Source organism: Sminthopsis crassicaudata, chromosome 2, assembly GCF_048593235.1.
Source record: "Sminthopsis crassicaudata isolate SCR6 chromosome 2, ASM4859323v1, whole genome shotgun sequence".
Classification (NCBI taxonomy): Eukaryota; Metazoa; Chordata; class Mammalia; order Dasyuromorphia; family Dasyuridae; genus Sminthopsis; species Sminthopsis crassicaudata.
In genome coordinates, this window is record NC_133618.1 from 187,241,718 (window position 1) to 187,254,171 (window position 12,454).

Sequence of the window (12,454 nt, forward strand, 5' to 3'; positions counted from 1 at the left end):
ATGGGCTTCTCTCTCTCCAAGTATTTTTTATCTTAGAACCTATTTTCTTTCAGATTCCTTTAGCATTATTATTTTTTCCTTCAATCTGATTTTCTCTGTTTCACACAAAATGTCTTTTTTTCTTCCCCTTTCAATAAATAACATGTCCACATAAGAATCATAACCTTATATTTTCTTTTGTTATATTTTAAGTTGTGTGTCTGTTTTCTCAACTCCAAAGGAACATGTAAAAATTGAGCTCTTTGAAAAATGCTAAGAGCATTAGTTGTTGGTCTGGGAGCATCATTCAAATCCACAAATAAGTTAAACTGATGCTTAAAGGCAAGGGTAGCTGAAGATAACCACCATTATACCACCAACACCACTACAAAATGATAAACTATTGCAAAGCAGTTTAAGACTTTAAGACTTGTGATCGTTTTCTGTGTCATTTGCCCCTTTGTTAATCTGGTGAATCTCAGAATACTGTTTTTAAATGCATAAAACACATAGGACTAAAAAGGATATATTATATCAAAATAGTTATTAACATATCAAAAGCAAAAGTTAACAGACTTAAATTAAGAACCTCAGAATTGCAGAGTTCATTGTACATAACAACATCAATATTATATGATGATCAATACTGATAAACATGACTCTTTCCAAAAATGAATTGACTGATTACAATGATTCCAATGATCTTGTAATGAAGAGAGGCCAAATTCCAATAATGGTCAGGAAAAGAAAAGAAAAGCATGGTGGTTTTTTTAACTTCCTGCTGAAGAGTTAGGTCTTTATCTTCATAACAAACATAATCTTATGTGGCAGATGCTGCATTGAGCACTGGGATTACAATAAGAGATCTCTCTCTCTCTCTCTCTCTCTCTCTCTCTCTCTCTCTCTCTCTCTCTCTCTCTCTCTCTCTCTCTCTCTCACACACACGCCTCTCAATTCTTGTCTTTAAGAAACTTACATTCCAAGGAGGAAGACAATATACAAACAAATATATGTAAAGATATAAAGCCAACCTTAAAAAAAAGAATAAATTGGGGAAAATTAATTCTACTGGAATTAAGAGGGATCATATGAGTATTTCTATATAGATAATGATATTGATTTATCCAGGATACATATTCAGGTCTTGACAAATAATTTTTGTCTCTGCCTTCTTTCTCCTCATTCTAATCCATCTTCTTCTACACAACTACCAAGTTACTTTCCTAGTGTAGAGCTGATCATGTCACCCTTCATGCTGGCCCCTCACTCAATAAATTTCAGTGTCTCCCTATTATTTCTAGACTCAAATGTAAACTTCTCATTGTTATTTAAAGTTGTTCTCAACCCCATCCTTTATCTTTCCAGTTTTTGTATATATTACTCCTCTCTATGAATTATGTAGTCTAGTTATTTCAATCTACTTGCTTTTCTTTATATATAAACCATTATTTCTTACCTTAATTAATTTGCACAGGTTGTCCCCATGCCTCCTCACTATTTCTCAGAATACCTTGTTTCCTACATGACTTCCTGCAGAACTTGAAAAGCCTTTTTTCAGAAGGCCTTTACTGATCTTCTTACTTGCTAGTTCCTTCTTTTCTAAGGTCATATTGCAAATAATTTATATATGTCAATAGATTTAGATATCTACCTATATCTAAAATTGAAACCCTCAACAATAATGAGGAGGTGTAAAAGTTCAGTATCTCTACATGTGTGTGCATACTGTAGTCTCTCTCATTATAATGGAAACACTTTGAAGAAAGAAGCTATGTTGATTTTTCCTCATTCAGCACTTAGAACATTGTAGCACTTAATAAATTCTTATTAATTGTTTATAAATTCATGGACAAGAGACTTAGATCTTAGTGAAGGTGGGGGGCTTCTGTAGATAAAGGCAGATTTCAAAACTGAACATCTTTAGAAGACATTTTCTGACTTTGAAAGACTTAAATACTCTATTCCATGCAATGAACACTATGCTTCCATAGGTGATGATCATAATTCCTATTTCTTGACAGAGAAGTAATAGGCTAGAAATGAGGAATGAGACATACATTTCTGGATACAACCAATTTGGGGATCTGCTTTCTTTGACTATACTTATCAATTACAAAGAAAGGTAATTTTTGTTTTTGTGTTTGTGTTAGATGAGGAAATTATTGAGGTTAGATTTACTAGAAGAAAGGTGGAGTGATTGTTTAAAAAAATAGGAAAGAAAGAAATTTAATAAAATATTTATAAAATACATAGGAGATATCAAAAGGAAATTCAGAAAAAATAAAAAGAACATTATTGTAAATACCTTGTTAAATTTATCACATACTTTTTATTTATTTATTTTTATTTATTTATTTGTTTGTTTGTTTATTTTTTAGCACATACTTTTTTTTAAATAATTTTTATTATATATATATTTTTTATAATATTATCCCTTGTATTCATTTTTCCAAATTATCTCCCCCCTCTACTCCCTCCCCCCGATGACAGGCAATCCCATACATTTTACTTGTGTTACAATATAACCTAGATACAATACATGTGTGTAAATACCATTTTCTTGTTGCACAATAAGCATTAGATTCCGAAGGTACATGTAACCTGGGCAGACAGATATTAGTGCTAACAATTTACATTCATTTCCCATTGTTTCTTCTCTGGGTGTAGCTACCTCTGTCCATCATTGATCAACTGGAAGTGAGTTGGATCTTCTTTATGTTGAAGATTTCCACTTCCATCAGAATACATCCTCATACAGTGTTGTTGTTGAAGTGTACAGTGATCTTCTGGTTCTGCTCATTTCACTCAGCAACAGTTGATGTAAGTCTCTCCAAGCCTCTCTGTATTCCTCCTGCTGGTCATTTCTTACAGAGCAATAATATTCCATAACCTTCATATACCATAATTTACCCAACCATTCTCCAACTGATGGACATCCATTCATCTTCCAGTTTCTAGCTACAACAAAAAGAGCTTCCACAAACATTTTGGCACATATATGTCTCTTTCCGCTCTTTAGTATTTCTTTGGGATATAAGCCCAGTAGTAGCACTGCTGGGTCAAAGGGTATGCACAGTTTGATAACTTTTTGGGCATAGTTCCAAATTGCTCTCCAGAATGGCTGGATTCTTTCACAACTCCACCAGCAATGTATTAGTGTCCCAGTTTTCCCACATCCTCTCCAACATTCATCATTATTTGTTCCTGTCATCTTAGCCAATCTGACAGGTGTGTAGTGGTATCTCAGAGTTGTCTTAATTTGCATTTCTCTAATCAGTGGTAGCACATACTTTTTTAAAGAAGCCTTATGTAGTATGAAGAATTAGAAAAGGAGTGGATGCCCATCAATTGGGGAATGGCTGAACAAGTTGTGGTACATGAAAGTAATGGAATATTATTGATCTATAAAATTGATGAAAAAGCTGATTATAGAAAGGCCTGGAAAGATTTACATGAACTGATGCTGAGTGAAACTTGCAGAACCAGAAATACATTGTACACAATAACAGCAAAAATGTGTGATAATCAACTATTAAAGGCTGGGTTCTTCTCAGTAATTCAGTGATCCAAAGCAATCCCAATAGATTAGACAGAAAATGCCATCTGCATCCAAAAAAAGAACTAAGAAGACTGGATGTAAAATAACATATGCTATGTTCACTTTATTTTTCTGCTTTTTTCTCTCTCCTATGGTTTTTTCTCTTTTTCTGTTCTGATTTTTCTCTCACAACATGATTCAAAAAGTAATGTGCATTAAAAGCAAAGTTACTATAATAAAGAAGCTTTCTGTAACTTGAGAAGTGATTATTTTTTCTGTACTTTCTTGTATATTTAAATGAGCATATTTGTTGGTATAAATGTTGAGACATTTATGGTCACTTTAACTTGCAGTTTAGATGATGCATGTAAATCAGAAAGATTTCCAACCTGGGGTATGTCTAGAATATAAGGAGTTTATCAAAGAGACATGGGGAATATTTAGTAAAGAGTTATATTATTTTGTTAAAATATTACAAAAAGTTAGTGTTAGTGAAAAAATAACTATGGATTGGAGGGAGACTGGGGAGGAAAGACCACAAGGTACATAAATAAAAGATTATTGTAGTACACCTGAAAAATTTAAAAGAGACAATCAAAGGAATAATTTCCACTGACTAAAACCAAATGAATGAAATTTATATAAAAATCCTCTTTGTAATGAACTAGAAAAAATTAGGTGACAATCACCTTGTAATAGATAAGTTAATTGCTTTCCACAATAACTAGAAATGCAGAACTGATTTCCAAGCAAATTAACAAAAATTTTAGCTATCATTATATAAGCATATTCCATTCTTGCTCACAAAACTTTAATCTCACAACTCACCTTTGTAAATCAAGATTCTCAGTCCTTTTAACCAAATCCAAAGTCAAAAACAAACCAAAAAAAAAAAAAAAAAAGAATGATTTGCAAATATTACTTTAAACAGTTATGTTAAAAACTCTTGGTTAGCATAAAAAATCTCTGTTCAACTATTCTAACAAACATGTAAAACTTTATGATAGTATTAACTGTACAAAAGAAACTTTTATGGAAATTTATTTTATTTCCCATGTATATAATCATAGTACACTCTAGAATTTATTTTCCATTGTATTGAACAGGAGTATAGATTTACTGAAATTTTACAGGATCCTTTAGACTAAGTCAGAATAGAGTTTGATACTTGGTGACTTCAGTGTGAAGATAAATATAGAAGATAATGGCAAAATATATATTGGGAAAAAATGATAAGAAAGAAGCCAACTCAACTAATTTCCAGAGAACATAGATCTAGAGCTGGAAGGAATATCAGAAGTAATCTGGTCATTGATACTTTCTTCAGAAAGAAGGTTGGATGGGGCTGGCTTTCCCCATTTCCCTCTGGCTACAAATTACTTTAGCAAAAAATGGGGGGAGAAGGCAGGAATAACAAAGAAAATAATTTTGTATACAGTATAATATTGTCAAATTTTTGTCTACTTCCAACATTTTAATTACCTGTGATTTTGACAGTGTTGGGGTTTCTTCTGTTAACATAGATTAGAACTGTATAATTTAGCATGTCTTCAAGAGTTGGAGTGGCAGAAAAATTCATGAATTTGTCACAACTATGGTAGAGAACATCTCCATACTTATATACACAGTCCAAACTTAGCCATGTGGATTCCTAGGCAGTACACAATTTAATTTTTTTTTTGGTCTAAGTGAAAGAGAAGATTCTTTGCTTCAATAGCTATCTAGCCTTAATCACTGAATAGGTGCAGCCTCAGTCAAACCTGTTGAAGACCTAAGCTTAAAAAGACCAAGTTCTCCCACTACATCTAGGGCCATCTCCAGTTATCTTAAACTATAACTGGCCACTGGACCCAGATGGCTCTGGAGAAAGAACTGAGGCAGGTGACCTTGCATAGTCTTCCCTCACTTAAATTTAGTTCACTGGCATGTCATGTCATCACCTCCCCAATGTCATAGTCCACTTTGAAAACAGAGGACAAACAACAAACAAGGTTCTTATTGAAGCCTTTTCAGGTTAATGTAGTCCCTGCCAAGTCTTGTGCTCTGCAGAAATGGCCTTTGTAAAGTCAGGGTCATGTGACTGAGATATCTGATAAGACACATTATAGCAACATAGGAATGATGCCTTATTCTTGTAATGAAACAAATCCAAAATTGGCATGCTAATAGCTAAAGTACTTTTGGCTTTCTTAACAAGGAAGTGAAATTAGACAATCTGATGTTTGATTTTTTGACTGAAATTTTGTTGTTAAAAACTACTTAATGGCCTTGTCACATAAATCTGTGATTAAGACCTTTCTTAAGACTTATAAAATCTATTGAAAGTTCTGCTTTCTGCACTAGTGACTTGTGAGTATTCCTATAGCTTCCAAACTCATTTTATTTATAATACCACGTCTACCCAAGCAAAAAGATCTAAACAGTTGAGATGATCACACCACTAAAAGGGTTCTTAATCTAAAGTCTATGAATTTGTTAAAATGTGTGTGTTAGTGTAATTGGTTTCTTTGTAAACTTATAAATTTTATTTTATGCATTTAATAATATTTTCAGATGGGATCCCTAGATTTCATCAGTCTTGACAAAAAAAAAATGTTAACAACACAGACTAAAAAATACTGGTGATTTTTAAATGCTATTTCCAGGTGGAATCCTTACCATGATTTCATTCTTCAATCATTTCTACCTCACCAGAAACTAGGGCCCCTTGCTTAACAATTCCCTCTCCCCATTTCACACTATCCCTCTTTCCTTTCCTGCACTCTATTAAGAGCACTCTACTCATTAGAATGTAAGCTCATCTTGGCTTGGAGAGACTTACATCAACTGATGCTGAGTGAAATGAATAGAACCAGAAGATCGCTGTACACTTCAATGTTGTATGAAGATGTATTCTGATGGAAGTGGATATCTTCAACATAAAGAAGATCCAACTCACTTCCAGTTGATCAATGATGGACAGAAACAACTACACCCAGAGAAGGAACACTGGGAAGTGAATGTAAACTGTTAGAACTACTGTCTATCTACCCAGGTTACTTATACCTTCGGAATCTAATACTTAATGTGCAACAAGAAAATGGTATCTACACACATATATTATATCTAGGTTATATTGTAACACATGTAAAATATATGGGATTGCCTGTCATCAAGGGAAGGGAGTACAGGGAGGGAGGGGTAATTTGGAAAAATGAATACAAGGGATAATGTTATAAAAAAATTAATTACTCATGCATATGTAATGTCAAAAAATTTATAAATAAAATTAAAAAAAAAAGAATGTAAGCTCATCTTGCTTGCTCATCTTTGTTTCTATCTCCAGCACACAGTACAATGCCTGACACATAGTGAGCATTTAATAAATGATCTATCCATCTGTTTGACAATTTATCTATCTATCTATTGAGGCAAAGAATTTTAGGAGTATTTGAACAGATTCTCTAAATTCATTGTAAAGGGAATGAATGAATAAATTCTACTTCCTTAATTCTTCAGATTAAACGATTGAACCAACTTAAAGGCTCATGATTCAGGATTGTGTTTTATGGATTCGATTTTCTATGGACTCCAAAGAAAGATTATTTACCTACAAAGAAAATGTCATGTTCTTCCTTTAGAATGTTAAGATATGTTACTACTGTTAATATAATTTCTCAAATAATACATAATACTGTACACAATATTTAAATGAACCTGAATGTAATATATATTTTACTATGTCTAGAAAATAATCCCCACAAAATAAGAATATTTTGTTTTAGAAGTCAAAGAAAGATCTTAGAGTGAGGGCGTTTGCTTAGTGTCTCTGTGTATGTGTATGTGTATGTGTATGTATGTGTGTGTGTGTACGTGTATAAGTATATGCATATGTTTATATGCATAGTGATTTAAAGCAACAAAAATACATGAAAATTAGACAAAAATTTAAAAATATCTAGAATCTAAAACACATAAAAAGAAATGTTCATGTGAATATTATGTTTTCTTTTAGAAAATACTTTCAAACTGCACAAAAAGCTAAATCTTAATTTACACTTTTAAAATATAAACAACGATGGTGTAAATACATATTGACAGCTGAACGTTGTGCTTTGGAGATAATGAGAACTGTTGGTGACATGGAAATCTTTTAAATAATGTGGATAGAAGTTTTTTAAAATGTTGAAATTTGCATTTAATTTAGGAATTAGCCTAAAATGAAAAAGATCAGAAAAACTCTCTAAGGTCCCTTCCTGCTCTAAAATTCTATGATCATATTCTTTCAAATATTTCAGCTTTCCTTTACTTTAGAAATTTTTTTTGGTAAAATTTAACATTTTATAATTTCTGAATTATCCTGACTTTATTTAAATTAAAATCAGTGAAAACTGGTCATCATATATATATCTTTCAAGTGCCTTAATATCTATTTCTAATTTAAATCATTACTTAGGGCTACATAGTAAAACAAATTTTATGAAAAGATGTGGTTAGTGTCCCTTTATCTCAACAGAATATGATTTCCCCACTGAATTCTGTGGAAATTAAGCAGCAATAATACTATTGTTTCTAAATAAAGTCAGATTTTATTTATCAAATCAGATAGCAGCTAACAGTTTAGAAAGCTTAAGAGAGATTAAAATATTATTTTCATGAGAATGTGATGAACTTTAGAAAATATTCATCTATATCATAAAAGTAGAATTTTAAAAACCATCTGTAAAGTGCACAGAAATTGATTTCAAATGAATTCCTCCATTAGTTATTTGCGCTTTCTGCAAGTAAAATATTGACATATATACAGTCTCAAAAGACATGTAAATAATGCATTACTCATGTATCTCCATTTGGTATAATTGGCTGTATAACTGCAGAACACAAACCTGCACATTTTGCAGAAAATATTCTTATGGAATAAAAGGAGTCAGTTTTCTTGGCTCACGTCCCACTGCCAGCAATGAAGTACATACATAATAATTAGCACCAAGTATCTTTCAGAATGCATGAAGAAATAGCTAGTTACATTGGTCCAAGTTCAGCAAATGCAAGGGACTCTGCAAAAGAATTTTTCTATTATACATACATATATATGTGTATATATGTATGTATACATATATACCTCGTTATACCACAAGTACATAGGATTTCAGTTAAAAAGTATTAATATAATATTATGTCAATAATATATTGTTTGGTAGTAGTTGTTTGAAGGTCATCTACTTATTGATCATTTTGTTTTAAAACATGCTTTTTTATAGAATATTGTTACAGATTATACATTGATTACAATTTTTACCTCAAATTTTTATTGAAAAAAAGTAATATAAAAAGCTACTTTGTTAAAATACATAAAACATGCGGATCACTTTGGGAAAAAAAAAACAGCTGACTTATGAAAGCAAACGAGAGCATATGGACTGATATGTATTCCCTGCCTTTTCTAACTGTTACAAATTTTACTCTGAAATATATAAAAGAAAATATAAATAAAGTCACACATCTGAAAAGATGTAGGAATGTTTTAAGAATTGTTAATAGAAAGTCTTCTTGCACTATCCCATATGCTGAATTTTTAGCACTTGTAAATTCTTAGTTTGAGAATGTCTTTAGGATGATTATGTCACAAGAGCTTTGAAAAGAATGAATTGATGTAACCAGTTTAGCATTTAGGGTATGAGCTACAGTAGCAAAAACCCAACACCTCCCACCCCCCCCAAAAAAAAATACAAAAAACTGCGCATTTTCTTGCACATTTCAAATTATTGAAAGAGCTTCAACTTTGAAACTTGTTTCCATAGTGCTTATAATCCCAATTTGCAGCAGAGAATAAAATAGGCAAATGGACAGAGTAGCCGCCACTACTATATTGCACATATTTTCCCTAAATACTGTGCTTTCCCTTTTCACTCCCCATCAGTATAGATACAGTTTCAATCATGTAGTCTATGATTTAGTCAAAAAAGTATCCTCAATTGCAGACTCCACGACTGTTAAACATGCTGCATTCACTTTTATACATTTAACAGAGGAATCTGCCAGACCATAACAGAGGAAACCAACTCATCTTGCCGCTGTTGCTTGGCTTTCTTATTCACCCTTCGATGCCCCTGTCCTCCACAGATGACTAATACTGAACTTGCCTTTGTTTTCTTGAACTGGTGATTCTTCCCTTTATTAAGTGCAATATTTGGATCTTTCAAGAGCTCATAAATGGTACTGTCCTCTGGTCCATGCTCCAAAGAACTGGACCCATGAGACAAAGTCAATGATCCAGATGATGATGACAGATCACTTTTTTGGGTGATGGATCCCACTGAGTCCCCTAACCAAACTGCATTGTCAGGGGTGCTCTGACTTAGACAGGAATTAGATACCTCATTTGGAAGAATGTCCTTTTGGTCATCATCCTGAGGTTCAGAGTTTGGAAGCAGACTATTTCTGGAATGACTTGCATTTTTTTTGTTTAAAGCTGGAGCCATAACAAGAAATTTCACAGGGCCATTATGTGCATGATATGAAACCATACCTCTGCCTGAGGGGAGAAAATACATATTATTAAAGTAGAGAATATTACTGCCTTTAGAAGTATATGTATATTAAGCAAGTAAGAATTTCATTCCCGTTTTCTGTAAATAAGTACCTTTTACAGATATTGCTAGTATCTTCTTTCTGTTGGTTATCTCTAATTTATCCTGCATATAGATTGCTTGTACATAGTTGTTTGCATGTTGTTTCCTTATCATACTGTGAAATTTTTGTGAGTAGTGACTATCTTTTGCCTTTCTTTGGCTATCTAGTCCTTAGAGTGTCCATACATATGAATATAATAAATGCTTATTCATTTGACTTGACTCCTTTGATCCTTACCCTAATATATAAATAATTACATGGAGACATTCAATTCAAGTGTTCTCAGCTTATGTTGTTATGAATTTGGAAGATAATAATAATTTGGATAATTTAAAAGATGGAGATCTGAGAGAGATTGAGTGCCAAAGTATTGTTAGCTTATGAGAGCTCTAAGGCTCCTCAGAGACCATCTAGTACAATTCTGTTATCTGAACACAGGAGGTCAAGTAGTCATTCCAGTAATAAGCATCAGAGGTGGGATATGAACCCAGATTCTCTGACTTCAAAGCCAATATTCTTTTTTTTTTTTTTTGCTACTTGTTCTAATTTGACATGAGGGATGTCAAATTCATTGAGGCATGTATATGGTCTGTTGTGAAGCTCTAGATTAAAGTGTAATTGAGAAATATTTAACAAAATAAATATAACTACAATATAACATGGGTAATGTTTATATGTGGTTTTCAAAATTAAGATTTTATATACAATTTAGTGGCCCATTTCTATTTGACTTGGACAATACTGGTTTACAGAACTGCTAAAAAGAATTCCTAAATTATGGGTTCTATATTAAAAAATCTCCACTGGCTATCTATTCAATTCTTTCAGTTAGTTCTTAAAGAGCTCCACAACATGGCTCCAACCTACCTTTTCAGCCTTATTATATATCATCCTTCTTTACTCACTCTGTTTTCTAGCCAAATTGGCTATTCTGTTGTTCCTAACACAGATGAATCCATCTTACATCTCTGAGACGTTTTACAGTCTGTCCCCTATGTAGAGTATACTCTACTCCCTTCTTATTTCAAAATCTTACAATCTTCAATTGTAAAAGAGATCTTACGAACTCTTATAATTCCAATGGTCCTTCTAACTTTAGCTCAAACTCCATTTTCTACATGAAGTTTCTCCCAAACTTCATATATCTAGATACTAGCATTTTTCCCTCCTTAATTTCTTTGGATTTGCTTTATAGATATTTTGTTTTTATGTATATATCTATACCTTCTCTCCCTTCTCCTTATATGTTCCCTCTCATCCCATATGTAAATTCCTTGAGGGCAGGAACTGTTTTATTTTTTAGAATCTTTATATTATCTAGTATTAGGCTTGGAAGCTAGCCAGTGCTTAGTAAGTGCTTGCTAATTGACTGATAGGAATCAAAAAATGTATAGCTTTGTAAACTGTAGTTTCGTATGTAAACCTGAACCACTTCAGTTTTCATAAAGATCTTCTAAATGGTAGTATCCTACATACCATTAGTTTAAATAATACAAATCTTTTTTTTTTGAACAATAGATATTTCTAACTTATTGTCTATATTACTCTCCATTTCTCTACAATAAAAAAAAACTGTTTTTTCTATGAGATACATGAACTACAATATGTATGTGTACACATACACATATATACACATTACAGTTCAGGGGTTTCACAGAAAAATATCAATTTATACATATATGTATATAAATAAATATATATTATATGTGTATACACACATATGTATACTTATTTATATGCATATATAATTACATCATCTTCATGTGCTTTACTTTTAATACTTACTCCTAGCATTACAAACTTTTATTATTTCAGACTGCATAATTGTTGTAAATGAATCCAATAATTCAATCAACACTTATTCAGTATCTAGTATGCACAATTGAATCAACAAACCTTTATTATGTGCTTAATATGCTCCAGAGAACCAAGCAGTCAACTTCTCTTTTTAATTTTTTTTTAAACTCTTCAACAATAATTATGCATTATCTTAACATTGTCATTTCACAACAAAAAATATAATTGTGTGAGATACTATTTCATAGAAATAATATTAGGGTATATTTCAGAGAATTTATATGAGATGAAAAATGCATATGTTGAAAACTTCTAGTCTTGAGAATACTAGTGACATACAACTATGATTTAGGAAATACCAGAGAGTATTTTCTGGGAAACAAAGGACAAGAGTAGGATGGGGAAATATAGGATCATAGATTGTGAACTAGAAAAGGGTCTTTCCAAGTAATCTAGTTTAATTCCTTCATTTTACAAAAAAAGGAAAAGAAGAATCAAGAGAAGTGATAGATGTCATTCAGGTGTAAC

The 12,454-nt window shown here is 32.1% G+C and overlaps 1 protein-coding gene across 6 annotated transcripts in view; it reads right to left on the bottom strand.

The window, feature by feature from the left end:
* Nucleotides 1-8,065: 8,065 nt before the first annotated feature.
* Nucleotides 8,066-12,454, bottom strand: part of ARHGEF10 (Rho guanine nucleotide exchange factor 10) — a 199,738-nt gene continuing 195,349 nt past the window's right edge. For all 6 annotated transcript variants that reach the window (XM_074287967.1, XM_074287966.1, XM_074287969.1 and 3 more), the window contains one exon: nt 8,066-10,031. In XM_074287967.1, coding sequence (XP_074144068.1) covers nt 9,511-10,031 — 521 coding nt within the window. In that variant the 3' untranslated portion in view covers nt 8,066-9,510. The remainder of the gene's footprint in view (nt 10,032-12,454) is intronic.